General features: G+C 39.9%; 2 protein-coding genes across 4 annotated transcripts in view; one reads left to right on the top strand and one right to left on the bottom strand.

Moving 5' to 3' along the window:
• abl1 (c-abl oncogene 1, non-receptor tyrosine kinase) overlaps nt 1–14,860 on the top strand; it is a 32,106-nt gene extending 17,246 nt beyond the window's left edge. For both annotated transcript variants that reach the window (XM_027132902.2, XM_027132903.2), the window contains exons 2-11: nt 2,841–2,999; nt 7,381–7,676; nt 9,440–9,712; nt 9,847–9,931; nt 10,075–10,252; nt 10,683–10,867; nt 10,961–11,113; nt 11,203–11,292; nt 11,383–11,508; nt 11,640–14,860. In XM_027132902.2, coding sequence (XP_026988703.2) covers nt 2,841–2,999; nt 7,381–7,676; nt 9,440–9,712; nt 9,847–9,931; nt 10,075–10,252; nt 10,683–10,867; nt 10,961–11,113; nt 11,203–11,292; nt 11,383–11,508; nt 11,640–13,177 — 3,083 coding nt within the window. In that variant the 3' untranslated portion in view covers nt 13,178–14,860. The remainder of the gene's footprint in view (nt 1–2,840; nt 3,000–7,380; nt 7,677–9,439; nt 9,713–9,846; nt 9,932–10,074; nt 10,253–10,682; nt 10,868–10,960; nt 11,114–11,202; nt 11,293–11,382; nt 11,509–11,639) is intronic.
• Nucleotides 14,861–15,485: 625 nt separating this feature from the next.
• rab14l (RAB14, member RAS oncogene family, like) lies at nt 15,486–25,175 on the bottom strand. Of its 2 annotated transcripts, XM_027132909.2 has the most exons (8): nt 25,049–25,175; nt 21,418–21,476; nt 21,097–21,150; nt 18,439–18,616; nt 17,754–17,820; nt 17,480–17,567; nt 17,317–17,347; nt 15,486–17,089 (listed from the first exon to the last, which is right to left on the bottom strand). In XM_027132909.2, exons 2-8 carry the CDS (start codon nt 21,467–21,469, stop codon nt 16,912–16,914), a joined length of 648 nt encoding a protein of 215 aa, XP_026988710.1. In that variant the 5' UTR covers nt 21,470–21,476; nt 25,049–25,175; the 3' UTR covers nt 15,486–16,911. The 2 variants fall into 2 exon arrangements, with proteins under 2 accessions (XP_026988710.1, XP_047665188.1); XM_047809232.1 differs by lacking the exons at nt 21,097–21,150; nt 21,418–21,476; nt 25,049–25,175 and adding an exon at nt 19,710–19,728.
• Nucleotides 25,176–26,648: the final 1,473 nt, after the last annotated feature.

The following is a 26,648-nucleotide window of genomic DNA, read 5'->3' as shown; positions in this document are numbered from 1 at the left end:
CAAAAACGGGGGGGAAAACTTTTCCGGACTTCCCTGACATATTTAGCAACCGAGGAGTTTTTCTGAGGAGGACGTGCTTCATGTGTGTTTCCTGTTGTCTGGTTTAGTTAGTTAGCAACAGAGGAAAAGATCTGCAGGTATCCTCAAGTCTCAAAGAAGAAAAAGAAAGTTAAATGTGAAAAAAATGGGAGGGGAAAAAAAACCCCAGTATGATTCTGGCCTGCTTTGGTTTTACAGACTTTTTACAGTGGTTCTTATGGCTGGCTGTTTTTCTTTTTCCTCTCAACCTGCTCCAGCCTCCATACATGTTTATACCTATATTTATATCTGTCCTTCCTTCATCTGTGTGTTCTTTGTGCGTGCTCCAGTAACTATAAAAGCCATGTTATGTGTAACACTTAAGACGATTCCAGCCCAAACTCTTTATGCCCCGAGGGCAAACCCGAACAAACTAATACAAATAGTCCCAAAAATAAAAGATACCGAACGCTGTAGGTTGTGACGTATACATTCGATTTTTGTATCAACCGAAATGTTCTTAAATGATTCGTCTCTTGGTTTGGTCTGGAACCAAATAATAAACAAATTAACGGAGTTTGATTCTCAGGTTTTATTTAACTAATCAGGTTTAGCCGATTTTTCTTTATCTCGCTTTTCTGTACAGCAAGATGCTGAGGGAGTTTTAAAAGGCATCAGTTTTAAGACGATGTGTCGCTCATACCGTAGCTTCACATTTTATAGTTTGAATTTTGTGTATCGGTACAAAAAAAAAAAAAAGTCACTAATCTATACTAAAGCTTCAGGCCATGTGGGAACGTCATGTCGATTTAACAGATTTTTGTCATATTACATATTACATAACTGTATCGTCATGCAGTTTAGGTTTGTTTGTTCAGTGCAGGATGATGTTTCTGTGTAAATAATAAAAATCATTTTACAGCAGCACATATTTTTAAATGACACGAATCTAGCTGTGTGTTTTATTTCCAGTTGGCACTCGTATATAAAGCTCGTCTGGTTAACAATGAAAATAGTTGTTTTTACAGCAGAAATCTAACGCCCAGATGTACACCGACCTCTGAAATATAGTGTTCTTACAGTCATGTGAGTCAAGCTCAAAATAGTAATAGAAACGAGTTGTCGATTGAAATTGGCCGAAGTTTCGCCATCCGTATGCCGGACGTCATGCCACCGACTTCGACAAAAAAGAAAATCAAGGTCATGGAGCGTTGATGAGTGAGCGTGAAGCCATCTCTAATCCTGTGCCTTTAGCAGAGGAAGTGGAGGAACTCCCTGTAGGTCAAAGCCCTTTATCTTTTACTATAAAGAGCCAGCAACAAAAAGACAACATGACTAAGCTAAAGATAAATATTAGTGTAGATATTCAGAGCTAGCTGGGGGTTTATCACTTCGAGGGAGGTTGATGGAGAAATTCAGAATTTAAACCTTATTAAAAGATCTATTCACTGCTTGTTTTTCACTTTAAGTGTTCAGTTTGTAAGATTGTAAAAGTAAACGTGTGTAAATTTATACCTTTCGTTCGCGAACGGACAAACGAGTGCTACGTAATGATTTAATGGGTTTAATCACAATACCCTGTGACGTTTATTCTGAATACCAGAACCGAACACCAGCAAAAACGAGTTTATTCTTCTTGCTAATAATGAATCTGGAATGATTTGTGCAGCTATTTGGATATTAAGACCTTTCACGTCCACCTCCATGTCTCTCAGTTTGAAATGGTGTAAGTGCCAGAACTAACACTATAATAAAATCGTTATCGTTAACGGGGATAATTTAGTTCAGCGCACAGACGTATCGAAGCACTTCGAGCCGCAGGAGGCTAACAGAAAATGTAGTGGAAATGCTCTTGTGGATTGTTTTGTATCTAAATTTTTAATCAGACGAGTTTTTCTAGACTATTCAATTGTTTATCGTGATTTTTGTTTTTTAACGGATTATCATTTAAAACGTTATATCGCACACGTTAGTTTCCTTGCTGAAACAGTGACACATTCCTGATCGGATCTTACGGAATGTAGCTGTTGTGGTTGTTTCAGCTGGCTAGTTAAGCTTATCTTGCCAACACGTGTGTGTTTGGTGGCGTTTCGAATTGCCGGCTCGGTTTCTCTGTTGTTGTTGTTATACAGTGTGAAGGAGTTCGCGCTGCTGTTGTACACATTCTTTCATGAGCTGATTTCATCACATATACATCAACATCGCTAAATTTCCCAACGTTACATACTGCACCTTCAATTTGTCCAGCTGGAGAAGGATTTACGGTCCTCTCAGATGGGAGAATATATCCACCCCTTCTTTGTCTGGTTCTTGCCTAACAGGAAAATCACAGCCAGTTCTCTGTCATTTGTTTATCTTCCGCTATCTATCGCTGCCTCATTTCCTTGCCAGACCTCAAGACCTCATTCTTATGTCTCATCGTACAAAAACATGTTTTTCAACATCACATGATGCTTCATTAAGCTTCACACAGTTACAACAAAGGAGATCGGTGTTAATGTAAGGATACTGATGTTTCCCAGGTTTAACTAAATACATGAACATGGGTTCGTTTTTTGTTTTGTTTTATTAGCACTGAGATTTTCTATACAACATTTGTTACCAGGTTTAAACGATTAGATCTTGAAGATGACTGACTACCAGAATTCTTCATTATTATTATTATTCAGAGGAATAAACGAGACCGTGGTTACGGCTAGGATTATGGCTGAATTCACCGTTTTGATACAAGTTTGTGTATTTGTTCATTTGTTTATATTCCTGTTTATATTTTTCCTATTTTCACTTATCTTTCTGTACTTGTTTTTTTTCTTGTATAACAGAAGCTCGACCGGATTTTGAGCCCTCTGGTCTGTCTGAGGCGGCGCGCTGGAACTCTAAAGAGAACCTGTTGGCAGGACCCAGTGAAAATGACCCCAATCTGTTCGTAGCGCTGTACGACTTCGTGGCGAGCGGCGACAACACGCTCAGCATCACCAAAGGTAAGCCAGTAGGGTGTTGACCAGATAAATCTTCTGTCCGTTCCGAAGCGATCGTGAACGTATTGAGTCATCACGACGAGAACAAGATGTAATAAAACCCGGAAATCTCTATCGTAGACCTTATCCGATACCGCACTAACCTCTGCTGTTGTATTCCTAAGAGGTACATCTTACTACAGAAAGTAACCTCACTACGTTGAGTATTCATACTAGACCTATGTTTATAAGTAACCTTGTTGTTTGTCAGTTTTTCCATTCCAAGTTAACACCGCACGCAGCCTCAAAGGAGCAAAGTGTCCATCAGTTGTTCCCTTCAGTAATGTGTGTTGAAGGGCCCATTAAAGTAAAAGTTTTCCACTTCTGTTTGGAGACACACATTGTACCGCACCATTGTTTTTGTGCTAATGTGTAGGTTTGGAGTTAGTTAATAAGTAGTGAGTTCAGTTTAAAATAAACTCTGTGACGAGACAAGTTTGTTTATACTGATGCGGTTAGAAATATATATATATATATATATATATATATATATATATATATATATATATATATATATATATATATATATATATATATATATATATATAGCTAGCAACATACAGCGTTTTCTATCTGATTAAACGGTTTATCTGATTAAACGTTCCCTAGAAGCACTTTCCCAGTTCCATTTACATTTACTCCCTAAAATCCCTAAGTACAATCTAAACCATTCTGTTTGAATGAAAGGGCACAGGACAGTTTGTTTGTTAATGAGTTAAGCGAGCGTCCCGGGACTTCCATCCCGTCCAGCCTGGTGACGTCACTGTCTGGAAATCCACATATTTACCCCACATTCTCTATCTCCCTTCTGCTTCCTTTATCGCATGCAACATGTGCGTTCTTTCCACTGGACTTACTGAAAAACAATACGGCAGCTGCCGCCAGGCTAGTGCCGGCTTCTCACGCGGGGAGCGCCTGCTTCACACTTTTAAATTACGTTTACGTGGCAAGATTAACTGCACGGAAGGGACGCAGAACGCATGTTGTTTATTACAGAAAACGTTAGTAAGCTTTTTACATTAACGACTTGACAAAGTGATCCAAAACAAATCTACACAGTAAGGCAAATATATCTAGGCTGCTGATTAGAACAAAAGTAATGACACTTTATAAATTCAATCCAATTCAAGTTTGACATGGTCTCAAAGCAGCTTTAAAGAACTTAAAACTTAGAACAAAAGGTTAATATAGAGAATAACATAAAGATTAATAGAATGCAAAATTCATGATTAATATTAGATAGATTTAGTTGACAGTGTGTATGTATTTATCCCCAATGAGCGAGTCTGATGGGGGAAGAGCTAGTAAATGTTGTAGCTGACACGCTGCAGTGGCTGAGCTGCATTATTGGACGTTTTTGCGCTCTCTGTATTTCAGAGGCTTTTTTTTCTGTTTCAATTTCATTGATTATTTCAACGCATGTTATTCAGGGCGCCGCTGCATGTAAATCAGCCACGCCACGATCACACTTTGTCACTACATAGAAATCCAGTGTCTAGACCTGTGAAAACTCTAGATATAAATAGTACATACACATACCTTTAATTTAGTAATGACGGAATACGTTTTTAAGTGTCGACTGGTCATTTTCATAAAGTCATCATCTGAAGCAATGCGAAATTTTTTAATATGATCTCCCAGAAAAGAACATTTGCTAACTTTCCCATTGTTGTTGTGGAGTGTGGTCTGTCTAGCTAAAATCCTGTAGCACTGAACAGCACGTTTAGTCATGTTCTTTAGAAATTCAATTTATGCTCATGTCTAAGGTGAAATGAACTCGGGGCTGTTGGATGATCTTAGCGCAGTTGGATTACCTTACTATCAAATGACACTTCATTTCAAAATGTTTTATTTTTTTCTTTAAGTCAATTATCCACTTAAAATCTTAGGCTGTGTGTGTCAGTGTGTGTGTGTGTGTGTGTCAGTGTGTGTGTGTGTCAGTGTGTGTGTGTGTCAGTGTGTGTGTGTGTCAGTGTGTGTGTGTGTCAGTGTGTGTGTGTGTCAGTGTGTGTGTGTGTCAGTGTGTGTGTGTGTCAGTGTGTGTGTGTCAGTGTGTGTGTGTGTCAGTGTGTGTGTGTGTCTGTGTGTGTGTGTGTGTCTGTGTGTCAGTGTGTGTGTGTGTCAGTGTGTGTGTGTCAGTGTGTGTGTGTGTCAGTGTGTGTGTGTGTCAGTGTGTGTGTGTCAGTGTGTGTGTGTGTCAGTGTGTGTGTGTGTCAGTGTGTGTGTGTGTCAGTGTGTGTGTGTCAGTGTGTGTGTGTCAGTGTGTGTGTGTCAGTGTGTGTGTGTATGTTTGTGTGTGTGTGTCAGTGTGTGTGTGTGTCAGTGTGTGTGTGTGTCAGTGTGTGTGTGTGTCAGTGTGTGTGTGTGTCAGTGTGTGTGTGTGTGTCAGTGTGTGTGTGTGTGTCAGTGTGTGTGTGTGTGTCAGTGTGTGTGTGTGTGTCAGTGTGTGTGTGTGTGTCAGTGTGTGTGTGTGTGTGTGTGTGTCAGTGTGTGTGTGTGTGTGTCAGTGTGTGTGTGTGTGTGTCTGTCAGTGTGTGTGTGTGTCTGTCAGTGTGTGTGTGTGTCTGTCAGTGTGTGTGTGTGTCTGTCAGTGTGTGTGTGTGTGTGTGTGTGTGTGTCTGTCAGAGTGTGTGTGTGTGTGTCTGTCAGTGTGTGTGTGTGTGTGTGTGTCTGTCAGTGTGTGTGTGTGTGTCTGTCAGAGTGTGTGTGTGTGTGTCAGTGTGTGTCTGTCAGTGTGTGTGTGTGTGTGTGTGTGTGTCTGTCAGTGTGTGTGTGTGTCTGTCTGTCCGTGTGTGTCTGTCTGTCCGTGTGTGTCTGTCTGTGTGTGTCTGTCCGTCCGTGTGTGTGTGTGTGTGTGTGTGTGTGTGCGTGCGTGCGTGCGTCCAGAGTTGCATTCCTCAACCCTCGTTACTACAAAACCTCTCCTGTTATTATCATTGTGGTTACTGAATAATGTGCTTTATATGACTGGCTGAAAGAGCTCGGAGTTGCACAAAACTTACTTTGGACGGTTTGTAGAGAGACAAATGAGGGGTCGTCGCTTTCAGGACAAGTTCAGGATTTCATTGTTGCCAAGTTTGTACAGCCAATTTGTGTAACCACGGAAATGAGGATGTTGCGTTTAAAGAGAGAAAACAATTTAATTACAAAAAATCGGGTTCCGTATTTCAGTGTTTCCTCCAATAACTCGTATTAGTATTATAGTATTAGTATAGTATTAGTATAGTATTAGTATATATAGTATTAGTATAGTATTAGTATAGTATTAGTATTAGTACTAGTGTAGTATTAGTATAGTATTAGTATATATAGTATTAGTACTAGTGTAGTATTAGTCATAAATTCACTAAACAAATAGATCGATGACTTATCTTATAATCAAGCACATGGCTGTTTATTTAGTTTGTCTAATGAAAAGTTTCATCATCCTCAGATGTTTGAGTTTCCACAGACTGCCACAAATTTGTCATAATGCGTGGAAAAACATTGTACATCATTGCACAGGTTATCATGATACAATTAGTGTACATGAGTCAGACTCCTACCTCATCGCACTCTCCATTAGTCTTTGCCGTGTCGTGTCCGGATGCTATGAGTCAAACGTGTGGTGTTTCTTATTAATGTTTCAAATCAATCATCGGCGTTCAACGTCCTACACCATAAGCACAGGTTTAGTCTGGGTTAATTAAAGGATTAAAAACTACTCACCCCTTTTAAAATACCACTTTAATTAAAGGCTGAGCAAAGCAGCCCTGAAGCATGATGCAACCAACACCGTGCTTTACTCTGGGTATGGTGTTTTTTTTTTCCTCCTCCTTCTTCATCACCATCAAACAACTGATTTGTTGAACAAGGATGATATTCCTGAGCTCCTTGAATGGTGACATACGTTTCTTGGCAGCATCTCTATAAAAACAACGAACTTTAATTGGGGTTTCTCAGAATTTCATTAATGACCGCTGTATGCTAATTACTATCGAACAAAGGCTAGAATGCGATTGGCTCATACTGCCACACCCTAATTATAAAAGTTTTTTTTTCTTGTCTCTGGTGTTTTTTTTTTACATTTTGTGTTTTAGTTTCACATCGAAGGTAGAAAAAAAATAAACAATTTATCTTGGTTTCATTGGGGATTTTTTTTTTTTACATCACAAAATCCTGCCCTGCACAGGGGTGTGTAGACTTTAAATCCGTTGTTTATAATCTTCAAAGGAAGTCGACTCTCCGGGTCTGTCTTACTTCATCAAAGCTAAAAAGTGGTTAACATTTATCAGAGTTTGTGCCAAATCCAACTCAACTTTCAGAATGTACTAAGTGATCTAGTTTGTCTGTCTCTTTTTTTTAGGAGAGAAGCTGCGAGTGCTAGGTTACAATCACAATGGCGAGTGGTGTGAAGCACAGACCAAGAATGGCCAGGGTTGGGTGCCCAGCAACTATATCACACCTGTCAACAGTCTGGAGAAGCACAGCTGGTACCATGGGCCAGTGTCCCGCAACGCCGCCGAGTACCTGCTCAGCAGCGGCATTAACGGCAGCTTCCTGGTGCGAGAGAGCGAGAGCAGCCCAGGGCAGCGGTCCATCTCACTACGCTACGAAGGTCGCGTCTACCATTACCGCATCAATACAGCCTCTGACGGCAAGGTGAGAACACAAACGCACACAAAAGTCTCCCGCTTCCGACGTTCCACGTATAACACAGTACCGATCCATTCTTGATTGTGATTGGTCAGGAGCTCTGACCTGTATTGCAGGCTCTAATAGTTCATGTCACAGATCAGTACCTTAGTACCAACAGCTAATGCTAAGGGACTTGTTCAGCTAGTGTGGCACATAATACACGTAATAGAAGTATTCTTGCTAACACAGAAACACATATGATCGTCGATGTGATACTTTAAGTAAGTAGATTATGAGTATATTATACGTTTTGGCAAATTGCTCTCATATAAGAGGAATAAAGCACAGCAAGATAATTAGCTTTGAGGAGGTAGCAGTAACTCTGCTTCACATCACACAAACATCACAACATCCAGTGACTGATTATTTTCCTAAAATATGTCCCCTAGTGTTTTATTTACTCCTTATTATTATATATAATGATGTATTATATTATAAAGCCCTTATAATCATAAATTATTAACTGTTTTTCAGTTAGAATGGCTAGACTATATTTTGAACATTTTTTCCCCTACTGTTCTGAAGCCATTTTATGGCAGGATTAAAAAAAAAAATGGACATTTATTGTCCATAGATCGTACCATATAAGAGCATCAGCTGAAATGAATGCTAGTGGGTTTGTTTGTTTATTTATTTATTTATTTATTTATTTAAATATAAACTTTCATGCCTCCATGTGAGTGTGCTAAGGCGTAGATGTGTTGCGACACTCTAGTCTGCTCCGGAAGACATCTTTTCTGGCCTACAAAACTGTAGGGAGGCTGGATACATTTCAGCAGTTAGTTTTATCACCAATAAAGAATGCTGTGTGTGTGTGTGTGTGTGTGTGTGTGTGTGTGTGTGTGTGTGTGTGTGTGTGAGAGAGAGAGAGAGAGACGAGCATGTCACTGCTCTTCATTGCTCAGCACATTGAGGTGAGGCTGAAGAATGGTGGGTATGAGAAGAATGCCTGCAGTGGAGAGATGATACACTTCCCATTTAATCATTTGAAAGCCCTTTAAGCAGTCACCCGTTTTCAGTTAATCTCAGTGACATCACACGTGGTGATTAATTGAGCAGTAGTCTGGGTCCTTCTTGATTTAGTGAATTCTGTAATTCTAGAGGATTTTAGAGGCCCAGCTATGATGACCTCATACCAGGAACTTCATCCTCAAGCTGTGTGTCACTTCATTTTTTTGTCTTGATCATCGACAGTCATGTTACTCATTCTGAAGGCAGGCACAGTGTTACTCACAGTTTTCAGACCTGTGCCGAAAATTCCTCTTATTTTTATTTCTATAAAGTTACATGCAATGTTTGTGAAACATTTCCAAAACAAGTTAGCCTGCTATCGCATACTTATCACAAGATATGCTACATGTCCGGTTCCACAGATACTGTAAAGCAATGCAACCTGAAGCCTTTCCATTACAGGAACATTTAATATACAGCCCGCAGCTTGTCAGAGCTTCTGTTCCGAATCAACAGTTTTAAAGAATTCATAAAAAATGTAAAAGTACTGTGGCCCTATAAGCCTTCTTGGCTAGGAAATAATTTGTTTCCTACAGGAAATGTTTTTTATTTCCTGATCTGTATCTTAATAAGAAACAAATGTAATGGCTCGTATAAATAGACATAGAAAGTATAGTTGGTCTTGTGTTCATAAAATAAATCTACGCTGTGCTTCTAAAGTGTATGCGAAGTTGGCGAGCCCATGTCCAAATGTAATCCGTTTACCTCCCACACAGCTCTATGTATCATCAGAGAGTCGTTTCAACACACTGGCCGAATTGGTGCACCACCATTCCACTGTAGCTGATGGCCTCATTACGACACTACACTACCCAGCACCCAAACGCAACAAGCCCACCATCTACGGCGTCTCGCCCAACTACGACAAGTGGGAGATGGAGCGCACAGACATTACTATGAAACACAAACTGGGCGGAGGCCAGTATGGAGAGGTGTATGAGGGGGTCTGGAAAAAGTACAATCTCACTGTTGCTGTGAAAACGCTAAAGGTCAGTAAGTGCTGTTCAATATACAGGTACACAATGCATAGCGTGTTAGCCTTGGACTTCTGTAATAGAAATGGTGTGATTAAGATTACAAAAACACAAGAGCACTATATTTTCTATTTTTCTTGATCCTGTAGGAGGACACAATGGAGGTGGAAGAGTTCCTAAAGGAGGCTGCGGTCATGAAAGAAATCAAGCATCCCAATTTAGTTCAACTATTAGGTATATCTGGGCCTGAGGAAAAAAAAATCCTTGTTTTTAACCTAATTATTCAATGATTATAAAAAAAAAAAAAAAAAAAAAAATATCAGATCAAATTACTTTATGAATATGCATAATATTTGATTTAAATGTTATTGTGCCAGGTGTCTGTACACGGGAACCTCCATTCTACATCATTACGGAGTTCATGACCCACGGTAACCTGCTGGACTACCTGCGTGAGTGTAACCGCGAGGAGGTCAATGCTGTGGTGCTGCTCTACATGGCCACTCAGATTTCCTCAGCAATGGAGTATTTGGAGAAGAAGAATTTTATTCACAGGCAAGAGAAACCATTAAAACACAGATACAAATACAGTGCATTTTATTATCTGGAATTCATAAAGATTCGGTATTCTACAGTTATGTAACTCAAGCTTTCTTTTCAGTAGCATCGAACATATTTTTTGTTCCATCTTTGCATTGCTCAGTAGTCTCAGTGCATTCCTTTATGATTATAGCATGCATACTTTGTGGTTTTAGTAAATGTGGTAGTTTGGTTAAGGTTCCTTCAGTGTATAGTAACCCAGACTGGAGCCCTTGTTGTGGCAAGTTTATATAGCAGGCTGATGATCAGAACAATATTCCAGCTTTATATAATAATCCCTAATTTCCAGATATTTCTCCTCCCTACTTAATGAAAAAATAACAAGGGGTTGTATTTAATTCTCGTGGTTTAAATTAAGCACTTTCATCTCGTTTTCCTCCTCCAGGGACTTGGCTGCCCGCAACTGCTTGGTCGGGGAAAACCATTTGGTGAAGGTAGCGGATTTTGGTTTGAGTCGTCTGATGACTGGAGACACATACACAGCTCATGCCGGAGCCAAATTCCCTATCAAATGGACTGCACCAGAAAGCCTGGCATATAATAAATTCTCAATCAAATCAGATGTATGGGGTGAGTGTGAATGACTGCTTCTTGTAAAGATGTCTGTTCTTGGTACATTTACATGAAAGTATTATTGAACCAATTGTGTCGTTGGCGACTCAGCTTTTGGAGTGCTGCTATGGGAGATTGCCACCTATGGGATGTCCCCATACCCTGGGATAGATTTGTCCCAGGTATATGAGCTACTTGAGAAGGACTATCGCATGGACAGACCTGAAGGATGCCCAGAGAAGGTCTATGAGCTAATGAGAGCCTGTGAGTAACTTTGTTTTATATTAGGAATGATATACAATATAATATATACAAATTCTGCAGCATCAGATTCATATGTTTTTGAATTACAGGTTGGAAATGGAATCCAGCAGAAAGGCCATCCTTTGCAGAGACCCATCAAGCATTTGAAACTATGTTCCAGGAATCCAGCATCTCAGACGGTACATCGGTATCTCTTACTACTAAGCAAGCATGCATTATGCATGCTTTTATCCAGTATAGCTAACAGCAAAATGTTTTGCCATTGGCAGAGGTGGAGAAAGAATTGGGGAAAAAGGGTAAGAAGCTGACACTTGGACCCATGCAGCAGGCCCCAGAGTTACCCACCAAAACTAGGACGATACGCAGACCCATGGAGAAAGATGGAGACAGCCCTGGTGAGCATCAAATTTTAGAGGAAATCATTTGTTAAAATGCTTTTACTATGTGTGCAAATGAAAGCTCGAATCTGTTCAAATCAGTCGCCCACATCTAGCATATTGGTTTGATCTAAAATCTGTGTTTCCAGATGGTGCAGAGGCAGAGGTAGCTGTGTCGCCGATGCTTCCTCGGAAGGAGAGGCTTTTGGTAGATAGCAATCTAAATGAGGAGCCAAAATCCAAGACCAGCCTCAACCCCTTGATCAGTTTAATCAAAAAGAAAAAGAAAACCGCTCCTACCCCTCCAACACGTAGCAGTTCCTTTAAGCACCCCAGGGATGATTTTAACAACGGCTCTTCATTTAATGATGCCACGCTAGGTATGGACCCTTCAAAGTTCCTCTGCCTGAATAATAATGGAGCTGGGGGTCTGACTAATGGAGCCCCTGCATATCCTGGCCAGGTTTTTCCACCACACCCACGGAAAAAGGGCACACCGGGAAATTCCAGTGTTGGGAGACTGGCAACGACGCCCCCAGGTGAAGACGATCTGTCGAACTCAAAGCGCTTTCAGAGGTCCTCATCAGCCTCAAGCATGCCGCCAGGATCAGACCGCAAAGAGTGGAAGTCGGTCACACTCCCCCGTGATGTGCAGTCTCGCCACTTTGACTCAAGCACCTTGGGAAGCAAACCTGCTCTGCCCCGCAAGAGCACACCACGTGGTGGCACTCTTACTCCACCCCCACGCCTGTCCAAAAAGACTGAAGATGCTTTAGACGAGGTTTTTAAGGATTCTGAATCTAGTCCGGGATCAAGCCCCCAGACTCTAACGCCCAAGTTGGGTCATCGGCCACAAATACAGAACGAAAGCTCCAAAACTAGTGCCTTCCAAGCAGACCTGCTTAAATTGAATGCATTCTCTGCCCTGGGAGCAGCTGGGGAGGAGTGTAGAGCACGCCGACACAAACAACCTCTAGATATCTTGGGTCAGAGAGAGAAGGATAGGGGGAAGGTTACAAAGTCCAAGCCAGCTCCTCCTCCACCTCCACCCTCGAGTGTCAAATCTGGGAAGGTTTCAAGGAGCCCCACACAAGACCTAACTGCTGACACCAAAGTCAAAGTCAGTCTTGACCTAAGCCCCTCTGGCTCCGAACAAGGCAGATCCTTCTTGCCCCAGGAAAGCACCAAAAAACTTAGCACCTCGAAAGCACAGTCAGCAAAGACCACGCCCACTTCTCCGATCAGTCAGCCAGTGGGAGTAGTGCCCAGCTCACCTGCTGGAGATCAGGGCTCAGCTACGGCTTTCATCCCCCTTGTGACTACGCGCCGCTCTTTAAGGAAAACACGACAGAACGAACGTATTCCCAACTCGACCATTACGCGGGAGATGGTCCTAGAGAGCACAGAGCTTCTGCGTGCTGCCATCAGCAGGAACTCTGAGCAGACGGGCAGTCACAACGCGGTTTTGGAGGCTGGCAACAACTTGTCCAAGTACTGCCTGAGCTACGTGGACTCCATACAGCAGATGAGGAACAAGTTTGCATTCCGTGAGGCCATCAACAAGCTGGAGAACAGCCTGAGGGAGCTGCAGATCTGCCCTTCAGCCACAGGGGGTGCTAGCACACCACAAGACTTTACCAAGCTCCTATCATCTGTCAAGGAGATTAGTGACATTGTTCAGAGGTAGCGGAAGTTCACCGACCCTCCCTGTATTTTTCCCCTTTTCAGGGAAACCAGCAGAATAACGATCTTGATAAGATTTAGAGGGGGGAATATTTTCTCTGATTGGCTGTGACATACATTTTTCCTAAACAATCTGAAATCAACTCTCATTTTAAAAAAATACTGTAGGACTTGATAGGTTGCATATCATAGGACAGAAGCCTCTGGGTGTTGAGCACAAATTCAAAAGAACCTTCATGTCAATTGGTTTTGATCATAAAAGAATCTTGAAATCTGAAAAGATCCAAGCCTGCATATTAGTTACATTGAACTAATTGGGTCTTTAGAAGTGTTTCTTAAAAAAAAAAAAAACAGCCAAAAACTCCAAAGTCTTCTCTGATTTTGTTCATTACAGTATCAAAGACAAACCTCACATTGTGTTATCTGGGGCTTACTCAAGAAATCCACTCTAGATATTTGTGTACAGATGGGAGACTATCGTGGTTTTGACAAAGACCTTTGTTCCCCAGCTTGTTTTTTTTCCCATTTATTGTTTTTTTTTTGAGTAAAGGGCTCTGTTGTGTGATGTTACAGCCCCATTGTTAATATCGAGCCCAGTTAAGTATTAGAGAATCACTGTGCCATTAAAGTTCCAAATCAGTGCAGTTCTTTTGAACAGATTGTGCCTTAAACGTTGTTGCCCTTAAAGACTGTCGCACCAATAATCAGCCATGTGGCCTTGGAAATCCAGGACTGACTGAGCATTTTAACTTATACATTCAGCTACAGTAATTGACATGGATTTTTGATATTCTGAAAACTACTGTCTCTAGGAGCTGGAGAAGGACTGGTGAAGCAAGACCTGCAACAAAAAAAAAATTATGTATCTGAATTTTATTATATTATCTAATGATCTGAAGCCGGCACTCGTTGCATCGCTTTGTAATGTTCTGCACACCACTCACATAAAGCCTAGATACACCTGGTTGTTTTGCGTGTCTTGGGTATCGGGATAACGTTTCCTCAGGTTAGAGCTAAAAACTCCTGGAAACAAGGAAATGCTGCCCATGCGTATTGAGCATAAATAAATAAATAATAATTTCGATTAGTGCATGCAAGTTAAAATCACAAAGACTAAATCTAATCCAGGATGCATTAATCAACCAGGTGTAAACAGGGTTCAGATTGCTGAGAGACTTTAAGGATTAGAATCACTAACATGATTCAAGGTTTTCTGATGTCCCGTAGTTCAGTGGCAAGGTCACTTGCCTCGTCTTATACACGTCGTTAAACGTTAAGACCGGGATGTATCGAGAGTTAAGAAATCGTATACTTAACCAACCAATGAACCTTCACTGCTAAGTCAGAAACTCTTACTGGAAAGATGTTCTTTTACATTTTACACGTATTGTTTTACAGTATTAGTGTTTGCATTTTCAACACTCAGCCCTCTGACTGCCATGCTTGAGGATGAAGCCAACCACAAGCTGCCTTAGTTTCAACATGGTACTGCCAACGTTGACTTGTTTTTATCTCCATAAAAAAAAAAATCATGCCACTACTTTTTTTTTTAATGCGTCACGGATTTGTACACTACTTTGCTCATCTTTGTAAATACACATTTCTTACTCTTTCTTTGTTCGTTCCTCTTTGTTGTAACCATGGTGCAATTTCCTGCATAAAATACAAAGCAATTTTGTTACTTGAATGATGGCAGTTTTTGTTCACGGGCGATGTTTACTGGAAGGTCAGCGTTTAATTTCCTTGATACCACATCGCTGTTGAAATTCTCCATTTGTGTATGTCAGAAAGCGTTGATTAATATTCTGTTCCAGCATATCAGAGTTGTGCCTGCTGTAAGGACAGTAACAACTTACACAGGGACATTATGGTAGATGCTTCTCATAATCCAAACTTTAATAATAAACTGATTAAATTTGAACATCTATGGAAGGAGTCTCACGAGTTTCACAACAGGAATATCTTTGCGAAATTGAGTGTGGGGTGAAGGAACGTCTATGGATAGACGTTTATAATAAACGATAACATGTCTCGTTCGTCATGTCTTATTAATAAAATCTGCACGTTGCTGTGGTATAAGAGGAATAAAGGGCATGCTGTTATTAGATAGTAAACTGCAGAAACAGCAACCAGACCTCCACACACCATGTAGTTGATTATTTTGTCATAGCAGCATGACCGAGTGTTTTATTCCTTACATATTGTGAAGCAAATAGTACACACACATTTTGAGTGAATGTTCCAATGCTATTTCATATTAAAAGAAATTGCACAATTATACCAAAATCTAACCCAAAAAAATTTTCAAAACATTTTCTGTTTAGAATATTTTATTATAATTAAAATCAAAATATCAACATTTTAATCATATACACGCAAGAATGCATTTTAATGTTAGCGCAGCTGCTTCAAAATGTACTCGTATGTATAAAGTTTATACATTTTAAACTGATGTGGACGCAGCCACAAGTGGTTACGGAGACAGTGAAGAGACGGACAGAGCACGAAGACACGTTCGCCTCCTCTTAACAAAACCGTTCGCATCTCTGCTTTAAGCAGCGTTCCGTCCTCTCTAAAGAACTTCCAGTGCGGAGCGGAATTTCAGAGCCGGACAGAAGGATTTTGCCACATGGAAGCCGAGAGGTGGTGAGCAGTAAGATTTAAGCTGAACACCCTGTGAGCAAAGCGAGAGCGTGTCCACACGTTTAGTCATAGAAAATGTTAAAGACTTTCCTAGCCGAGGGTTACCAGTGATCTGGGTATCTGCTGTACAATAGGAAGAGTGCTGCTATATACTCTGCCCCAACATAGTTAGCCATATATACAGCTGCTGAATATGTGTTTTATATGGTACAACGCATGAAACCAACACTGATCTCTTCCCTCTAACACCGCAATAGATTTACACCTTTTGTGATCCGTCACGTTTCTATACAAGCCTAAGACAGCGGTAGGTCAAATTTACAGCCAGAACAAGCGCATCTACCACACTGCTTTTACGAACGAGGCTGTTTTTCTGTCACACTGAGATCAATATTAAAATAAAAATGTCTCAACCATGTAAAACTGCATGTTTAATTCTGACAGAATAAGATTAGCCAGTGATGGTTATATTATTAACATAAATCAAGACGATAAGGCAACAAATAAGATGCTGGTTCTAGTTCTAATGGACATGGTTCGAGAAGGGAAAACTGATGCCCAGCACAAAGAGATGGTGAGGAGGAAATCTTGGGAATCTTTTAAAAGATTAAGTGAGGGAAGTGCCTTTTCATAAAGTGTCATTCTTTGAGAGATACAAGACTCTCCAACATCCCCAGGAATTAACACACACTAATAAAATACACACTGTTAATCTGACGAGATTTTGCTGCTAATATGGACATAACACCTGATCCTGAGTATTGGTATTACGGCTAATACTGTCTCAGAACTCACATATTTTCTGATCTGACTGACCGCCATCATGCCCTTGATGCTTCTCATACCCCTGACCGGTATCAGATATGGGCCGAAACTCAAGTAGAGCATGATGGAAGATAAAGGACAAACTGGTAACTGAGTTAGAGTGGAAGTGAGGGGGAGAATCACAAACAGTCGTGCCTGTGTGTAGTTGCCTCCGTTCTTCGGCCCCCTGTTCACCCCCCCTGCGGGTCAGGTAAGGACAAGGCCGGTGGAGTGATGGGAGAGAAGAAGAGGTGAGAGGGGATGAGAAGGTCGAGTACGTAGTGTTGGTCATTAGCAGCCACATCCTTCTCTCTGAGGCTGTGCTTCGCTTGTTAGCCGGCCACCCTGAGGGGCAGAGGGCTTGTGCTGGACCCCTGATTCAGCTGCGTTCAGGTCCAGGCTGCCATCCTGAATGTTTTGGTAAATCTTTTTTGCCGCCTCCAGGAAAGCATCCTCCACATTCTCACCTCTGTGGAAAAGAGAAAACAGATATAACGATGCATGTTTTGTGGTGACAGAAGCCTTTCCTCTCCCACAAAATAGAAACTAATCTGAATGTTGAACAAAAAATTGTTTATTTATTTTTAAATAATCATGTCTAATCAAATTGCATCATACCACTATGCCTTTATTTACCCTTCTAGAGCAACTAGTGTTAGTGTGGGCAGGTCTTCATTCCGCTTAATACTAACTTACGTTTTTGCACTGGCTTCCAAAAATAGCAAACCTGCAGAGCAGAGGACAGAAATGAGTAAAGTAGAAACAGTAATGCTTGGTGTGTATGTGTGTGTGTGTGCGCACGTTTATAAGAATCTGATGTATGTTAAGGTTCAACAAGTTTCTCTCCCTCATTTCTCACCATTTTCCTCAGCAAACTGCTTGGCTTCTTCATATGTCACATCTCGCTGGGCTTCAAGGTCTGCTTTATTACCTATGAGAATGATCACCTGTAACACACACACACACAAATATTCTGAAAATGGTCATCATTAAAAATACATACATCTTGAAATAGGCTTTTGGGCTTGAGAGTGAAACACTGTTATATCTATATAATCTATTATATATAGATTATTTAAAGACTCAGGAAGAGGGAAAAACAAACAAGAGGACTCCTGCAGATGTCTACTCACAGTATTGGGGTTGGTGAGGTTCCTAGCATCAGTAAGCCAGCTACTGAGGTGGTTATATGTGCTTCTCCTGTCAGAGTGATGGACAAAGAGGAGACAGAAAGAAAACAATAATTGTTGTAAAAGCAATCAGGAACAGACAGATAGCACACAAACACCTGTCATTATATTCAGCCTTAGTGCTTGAGCACAACTACGTGTTATATATCCACCTAATCACACACTGATTATCAGTTAACGATTTTAGGGTAAGAAATTGGGCTAATTCTCGGACAGTCGTGACTTTAAAAACTAACAACTCTGCTTAATCTCAGCTGAATTGTAAACATAATTTACTAAAATGTAAATGTTAATCCGTTACAATTTACTATCGGGTGTCTACATCAAATACTGTCACTATCTAAAATAAACATCGGAATAGTTGTACACTCATCAATCATTAAAAATAAATACATCCTGAATGAGACTTTTGTTGCAGGTCAAACAATTAACTTGGCCCCAAAGTGCACGTTTGGTTTACGGCAAAAGTATACAGACATGTTAAAAAAAAAATTCTGATTAATGGGCAAGGAGACGATTGAGGGGGTTAAAGACTCAACTGAGCCACACCTTGCATCTTTGTACTGTATGCAAAGCTGCTCTTAGCCATTAGGGTAAACAATATGCTGGGAGAAGAGCAGCTTTCTACCTGGTAATGTCATACACCATGAGCGCTCCAGCGGCCCCTCGGTAGTAACTGCGGGTCACAGCTCTGAAGCGCTCCTGTCCTGCCGTGTCCCAGATCTGCAGCTTGATCTTCTGCCCGCTCACCTCAATAATCCTCGTGCCAAACTCCACGCCGATCGTGTGGGGGCAGTCCGCCATGACTGCAGGGGAAGCGTGAAATTACATTATTTATGATCACTAAGGAAATAATGCCACACAAATAGAACTGTAGACATCAAATATTTCACTACATGCTTCATGGGCCAACTGGACACTGCAGATGGTCTGGTAAGAAAATGCACTGACACAGGGCTTTAGTCCAGTCTCTGTTGTCATTTTTCAATGTCGAGAGCACCATAACAAGGTTCCTAAGCTAAATCTTTCTTGCCAGGTTAGCAAGATTAGCAAACAGGATGTGGTTAGAAATACTGCAGATCAGATGTAATTGACATCAGGCAAAAAGCATGACACAGCAATCTTCAGTAACATGAATGTTTAAATGATCCTTTACATACAAGGTTACTCGGGCCTTAAAGACACTCCACTGATGCTACAAGCATCACTTGAAAATGATATCATCACTTCAGAACATCCAGAAATGCCTCACACTTTCCCTGGTGCCGTTGCGTGATGGGAAACAGACACAGACTTTTCCAGACAGTTCTGGAGTCGGATTAATAACCACACCATGCCTTCCACAGTGGCTAGTGGAAAAAGTACACTAAATAGCCAAAAGCATGTGGAGAGCAGACCATCACACCCATTCCAGATGTTGTCCATTCAGCATTAGTGAGGTCAGGTAATGATATTGAGAGATGAGGCTCCAACCTTGGTAAAGCAGATCTGCGATGCTACGGCATACAGCCATCCGAAAAAAGCTGCATGTGTCCAACTTTGTGGCAACAGTCTGGGGAGGAACCACATATTGGTGCGATGGTCAGGGGTCCACACACTTTTGGCCTTAGGGCAGGGGTGTCAAACTCTGGCCGGTGTAATTATATTTGGCCCGTGAGATCATATCAAAAGTGCATTACAGCTGGCTAGCCCCATGCTCCGCTAATACTACAAATCCCAGAATGCCTTGCCACTGTATTGACGCGTAGTCACTAACAGCAAGCGCCCCTCATTCTCTGTTGACAGTCGTTAACAAGTTAATTCCACCCTCCACAAAAATGGCCAAACGAAAGATGAACAATAGGAGCTTTCAAGGCAGGTGGGAGGCAGATTATCTGTTCACGTATATAAAGGACAGACCTGTTTGTCTTGTGTGCTGACGGAGCTAACGAGTCTGTAACGAAAGAACATAACACAAGACACTATGACACGAAACATTATGAGAAGTATAAGGACCTGGATGTAAAGCAGAAGCTCCAGAACTTGGAGGAGATGAAAAAAAGTCTGGTTTCCCGGCAGAGACAGCAAAATCTGCCCGGCCCTTTAATGAGGGAGTTTGTCAAAAAGTGTATGGTCAAAGTTTGCGAAATGAACACCACTGATGTGTCTTTTATTTCAAATTTAATTTCTTATGTGTTTGTAACATCAAGCTCTGGTTGTTCCAAATCCTGTATTTAATCAAAACTAAAGTTTGTTTCCATATGAAAAAGGTTGAACATTACATATCAGTTGCAGTTAATTTTTCAATAAATATTCAGTTTGGCCCGTGACTTTATCTCAGTTATATATTTTGGCCCACTGTGAATTTGAGTTTGACACCCCTGCCTTAGGGTGTACTAAAAGAGATCCAAGTACATAAAAGCAAAGGTGCCAACATCTTTTAAAGAAAATTGTGACAGACAGAAAAATAAACCCACAAAAAAACCTGGTGTATGTGGGTGGAAAAGACAACTCCATGCTTACAGCATAAATGATACATTTATGAGAGCTCAACCCTTCCTTTGTTTTATGTTGGTTTACAAAATGAACATTGTGAAGTCACAGGAAAATGTTCACCTAGATAAAGTCTGTTATACAAAAGCAACCAATAAAGGAAAAGAACACGCACTGTTTTCTTTCTCCTTTAGTGAATTAACTTTTGGTCTGACTGTCGTTTTAACTAAAACAGCAGAAAAGCTTTTTTTTTTTTTTTTTTTTTTTTACTTTTCAGGTGTTCATATTGCTGCAGTATCAAAATCCAATAATGCTCTGACTAAACCATGGCACCTCTGCATAAAGACAGGACTGGGTTCAATTTGACTCAAAGATGTACGGTCCTGTATCTATAAAGAACTGAAGACCTGTAAAGATTTATTCTCAATTCCTCCCATTAAAAATTTGTCATTGCCTCAGCTAGAAGAGCTAAAACACTAGAACAGCTGACTGAATTTCTCGGTCACACTCCGTAACCTTTTCTCTTCACACTGCACAAGATCCTGTTTATTTTGTGCTCTCAATGGCCCACTTGTGTGGAGTGATACAGGATGCATCGCTGGTGAAAGACGGGCGGCGCATCTGGAGGCTCCGCTCTTCAGTCAGTAGTCCTATACTTTCATTATGCATTTTAGGGATGATGTTCATCATTCGCTATTCACTGTCAAGAGCCTCATCTAACTGCTACATCAATGATTTAAAAAAGCATCATCCTTACATGCCTCGTGCTTACATATTTGAATTTAAATGGTGCAACATTGGGTGTGGTACTTACATTTCTTTTCTGTAAACTGGTGAAGCAAACATGACTTCCCTACCCCCATGTCCCCTGGGGAGAGAGCAGAAAACATGTGTTACATTCCACACACAAACGTAACAGTAACGTGTCACGCAGTACGGCGAGCCTTCTCTCCTACAGTTCGAGTAAAGGAAGTCATTTACGAGCAGTGCTAGAGTCACAAAGAGGGACAAATTAGGGTGAAGAATAAATGCACAGTCTTCAAGTATGAACGGAATTTTTTTGCTGCCAGTATAGACTATGATGTAGTGTTGTCTGACCCATTTATAACCCCCATGATTTCTCATTCATACTCACCGATGATGATGTATTTAAAAATGTATGAGTAGTTGTACGGTGCAGTGGCCATCGTGGCTCTGAAAAGAGAAAGAGAAAGAAAGAGATGGGGAAAAGTTAAGTGTGCCCTTTCTGTGATCATAAAGACTGTCTTGTGAATCGTCAATTATTATTATTTCAATAAGAAGTCTCAATGATTTGATATTTAACAACACGCTACGAAAAGTCAAGCTTTAGTTTACTGTGAATTTCCTGTTGTTTAGAAGCACCACACCACAGCCTCAAAGATTTCAGCTGCTTACAACTTTTTTGGTGCATCTTTGAAAGTTTTTATGGATGGTCACAGCTTTACAGGATGCTGTCTAACATTTTTTGTTTACTGTTTCATTAAAATATGTCCAGTGTCCTAGCCGGTCTTGGGTGTAGATACTGCTTTCCTCCGAGTGTGTTACACTGCACTGTGATGCAGCAAAAGGAGCAGTCTGTAAAGATGCAGTTGGCTGTGAAGCATGTGATATCCCTCGTCCTAGGAGCTCTGACTGATAGACTAAACTGTTTGACTAAAAAAATGTGAAAATGGATTTCATTTCGATACACATTGAGTCTGGTTAATTAAAAAAAAAAATGGTGAACTTAAGTAATGAATGCATCAGAATAGTATCAGCCTACTAAGGTGTGTACAAATTTATCATCTTTTTGACAGAGAAAGAACCAAGCATGTTTGTGGTGTAATTCTCCTGACCATAATCAGGACCACAGAACAAAACTTTCTTTCCATAAAGGATGTACCATGTTAAGTACATTAGTACTGCATAATAAAATAACTGTGGCAGAGACTTGTGATTATGATGTAGAGGCTCTGATCAGGTGCCATTGAAAAAAAACATCTTTAAATCTATTATCTGATTTTGTTCAGCAAGGAAAAAGAGAACATCCAGACTGTAATAAGATGAGACATAAGCCAGAGATATAATTGTGTTTCGCATTAAAAGCTTCCCAGGCCTCTGAAATATGACTTAATAACATTACCTTGAGTAGTGGGCTAAAATAGATATGCAGAAGTTCTCTACATAACCGTGTGTTAATATTAAAACACACAACACTAGTACACTAACTAATGAATAGGTGAAAAATGAAACATCTGGGCCATCTTAACAGTGAGTCGCACCAGTTCTGCGAGACTGATCTCAGTTTTGGAAAATCCCTAAGCAATTTTTACTGACTCATGAATACAGCATGGCTGATATTTTTACCCCCATTCAGAATCCATAAGCTCTCAGGACACAATGCTTTCTCACCTCCACCTTATTATGACCCTGCATCATGTGACTATTACATTAGACTACATGTAAAACATGTGAGACTTCAGCAACAGAGTCTTACCCTTGCAAAGTGATCCGAGACCACACATCTGATCTCACAGCACAGAAATATGACCCATACCCTCCCATGGAGTTATATTATATACTATTTCTACACAGTGGAGTGATAAAAGCTTTCTGACTTCAAACTCAATGTGCTGCATTAAGGAGAAACAGAGGAAAGCATGTGATCAGTCTGCCATCTCAGCACTTCCCTTCCATGATTCAGAAAGCAGAAATCTCTCACAAGTGTTTATATTTTTCTGCAGAAGAGCACACTTTCTGATTCACATTACATCCAACACAACAAACTCGATGACTTCTTACCCACAATCAGGCACAACAAGTGAACTAAACAGGTCATGGTGGATCAGTAGACTACGCCTGGCATACCAGGCATAATGTAGAAAATACATGCTCTGTGGGATTCCAGTACATCACAGGGCACCATGTACGCACAAACATTCACACACTTTTTCACACACAAGGCAATTTTACATGTGGAATCCACCTACCAATGCCGGAGAAAATCAGGAGGAAACTCACATGATCATAAAGTATGGCAAAACAAGTCTCAAGTGTCTTTGTCCTGAACACTTACCTGTGTTGATAAACTTTGCAAAGCACCACAATTCTTAAAGTTTTACAAACCGAGACTCCTTAATAAAAATGTTAAAGCTTGGTTTTAGCTTGATTAACAACACATTGTTTTGATCTCACTCTTAATTTATGTGGAGCATCGTATTTGAGAATTGCCTGCACTGATGTGTAAGTACAGCAAAAAATGGAAGCGCTCGTGTATGAATAATCATACGACATCTAAACAACATCTGACTTAACTGATTAAATTTCATGTTATGGAATGTCTGCAAAACATTTCTGCAAGTTATTTCCTGCTATTGTTTGTTAATACGTTCAGTTCAATTTTATTTATATGGTGCTTTTAACCATGGAGACTATCATGAAGCAGCTTTCACAGATATCCGGATATAGACATGGAGTTTGATTTATAACTATTAAGCAAGCCAGAGGCAAAGGTATCAAGAAAAAACTCCAGAGAAGCCCAAAATTCGAGGTGACACTGTATAATGTGATCACTGTACTATCTTGTATAGTATAGTGTTATTTATGTCTGTACTTTTCAGAGTCACAAACAGCTGGAACCAAATTCCTTGTGTGTGTGACACACTTGGCCAATAAATCTGATTCTGATTTAAACTTGTACTCTTTTACGGTTGTATACTAAATAGTCAAACAATACTATGTGTATTTGAAAGATAAGCATCAGGAGGATTTCTAGGTCTATTATATCCAAGTGAAGCTCTCTATTGTGCAATGAATGAGATTTAAGAGTAGATAACACCATTCAAATCAACATTATTAAACCATGTATCGTATCCTCCCTTGGCTCTTTTTGTACTCATTGTTTACTATTTAGAAGATAAAAAGGATTCTTCTAAGTAACCATTTTTCCTCATTTAAATGTAGTTCAAAATATTCTGAGAATCGATTCATGAATCGTGAATCGAATCGTGACCCGAGTGCATTGTTACACGCCTAGCTCTCAGGAATCGCCTGCACTATTAAAATGAACAGCATCTAGACAGCAAACGCTAACTATTTATCTCCAAAAGCCATAAACACCGATTACTGACACAATAACTCGAGCATATCTAGACATTAATTGTGGTGTCATAACAAATAATAGCTAACTTGCTTTATTAATTTCTGTCACGCACACAGACACAATAACAAACAACTCTCTTTGCCTCATGGCATTCAAAAACGACCACTTAAAACTATATAAATAAATAAATTCAAACGAGTCATGTGCACATATTAGCTAGCTAGCAGGTCGAAAAACACAATCATCCTTGTTATATTCTACAGATGTTAAAACAAAGCTAACACAACTGATAAAGCTACACTGACAGCAAAGTAACTACAACTGATCTAGTATCTAACAAGCAGAATATACCAAAAAAAATAACTCAAAGTAGAATGTGGGTGTAGTCCGGTACCTAGCTTCCTGTTTTCCCAGAGACACAAACAGTCCATCAATTTGCTTCCTACACTAGCTAGCTAGCTAGCTAGCCTGCTACACTGCTAACTGCAGGCTATGATATGCTTACCTGAGTAAAATTAGCTAGCATGCTAACATGCTATCCCAGGCGTTTTCCAGCCAAATATTTGCTCTAAACAAATACACCAAGAGACCGCTTTTCCATGACAAATATACAGTAGTATCTGACAAAATTTCCATTATAATTATACGCAGATAAAGTCCTTACCAGTGGCTGTGGTGTTGATTTCACGCCGTGAGCTTTTCCGAGCGGATCTGCAGCTTCCTCTGGGCTGGAGGAGGGAAACTTGCCTGTCCAAGATGGCGGCGTAAACGCCACAGGGTTTCCTCTATCGTACACAAAGGGGTGTTTGACACACAAAATGTGTCAGAAATAATCATTGAAGCACTTTTATTAGTCAAACAACACGTTCTAAAAAAACAAGAAATAAAGCTATATATTTAAAGAGTATATATCTAAAGAGTGAAATTAAACTAACAAGCTAAAATGAACGTTTAAACTTAGCATTGCTCATCTAATATTGTGATGTAGTGTTAAAAAAAGCAAATAATAATAATAATGTGATATCTGATTAAAATCGTAATTTCTAATAGTTTGTCTTAGAAATTTAATTAGAAATCCCAGGCTGTCATTGTATGCTGTGTCATTGATATTCCTTCACCAGAACTATTGGGCCTAAATTTGTTCTAATATGATAATGACCTTGTGTTTAGATTTACTGCATTGTGTGACACCCATATAAAGTTCAACTTACATTTATACAACTGAGGAGTTGAGGGTTAATGGCCTTGATTAAGGACCCTGCAGTACCAGATTGGTGGGGCTGGGATTTGAACTCGCAACCTTCTAATCAGAAAGCCGACATCTTAACCATCACGTGTACACAAACTGAGATCGACAAACTGACAAGGTTGTACAAGTGTCCTGAACAGAGCCATGAACTCAACCCTACTGAACACCATTTGGGATTAACACAACATCAACAAAAAAACCTTAGTAAATAGATCATTGTAGATAGTGTTTCCTGAGTTTGGGCAGTTCATTTACCCGATACTTGGTTTCTAAAATAACTGAGATAGTAAAAAAGGAAAATTAAAGATCTAGCATTAGATTTACAAGACCAAATATTAAACCAATCATGAAATCAACCCACCATTGAGTTATTATTATTATGATTATAAGATAAGCATTAAAAACTGTAGTTCACTGTAGTAAGAGATTAATTTACAGAATACAGAAATACACAAAGTAAAAAAAAAAACAGTTATAGGGAATCTGTATTGTCAGTGGAGAATGAGTAGGTTACTACCTCAATTTATTTCTAAACAGAATTTTATACATCGTTTAAAGAAGAGTCATACAGACTTTAATATAATTTGTATACAGTTCTAGTTTAAAGATTGGTAGTGCAGCATATTTTGGTGATATTAATAATAAATAAGCTTACCTTCATCCCTGTTTTTAAAAGTGTGTCAAATTGTTTAAATATACATTAGCGAATTGATAACCACTTTTTTGTTCTGCTTATATTTTAAGTCAATGATTTAATTAGTGTGAAAGAGTGATTTGCAACTGAAGCACAGAGTCGAATGTTAACTTAGTTTTGCTGACTACAGGCACTTTACTGTTCTCACCTCCAGTTGCTGAGAAACAGAAGAGACTCATGTGAAACTTTTATTTTAATACTGACAAGTTCATTTATATACAGATCAAAACACGTTCAAACGATTATGAAGAATATTTAGGTATGTAAACACAATGACTGTTGTCCATGCCATAATGACACTTACATTGCTTTCAAAATGCA

Source organism: Tachysurus fulvidraco, chromosome 26, assembly GCF_022655615.1.
Source record: "Tachysurus fulvidraco isolate hzauxx_2018 chromosome 26, HZAU_PFXX_2.0, whole genome shotgun sequence".
Classification (NCBI taxonomy): domain Eukaryota; kingdom Metazoa; phylum Chordata; class Actinopteri; order Siluriformes; family Bagridae; genus Tachysurus; species Tachysurus fulvidraco.
Note: the sequence above shows the minus strand (reverse complement) of the source record. Positions and strands in the feature narration are given on the sequence as shown.

Bases quoted from the DNA above. Each gene is read 5' to 3' on its own strand.
- rab14l (XM_027132909.2), bottom strand. From the start codon at position 21,469: ATGGCCACTGCACCGTACAACTACTCATACATTTTTAAATACATCATC. The intron at 17,821-18,438 runs GTAGAAAGCTGC...TCACTCTGACAG, and splicing joins ATGGTGTATGACATTACCAG to GAGAAGCACATATAACCACC. The intron at 17,090-17,316 runs GTAAGTTAGTAT...TCTTTTCCACAG, and splicing joins TTGGAAGCCAGTGCAAAAAC to AGGTGAGAATGTGGAGGATG.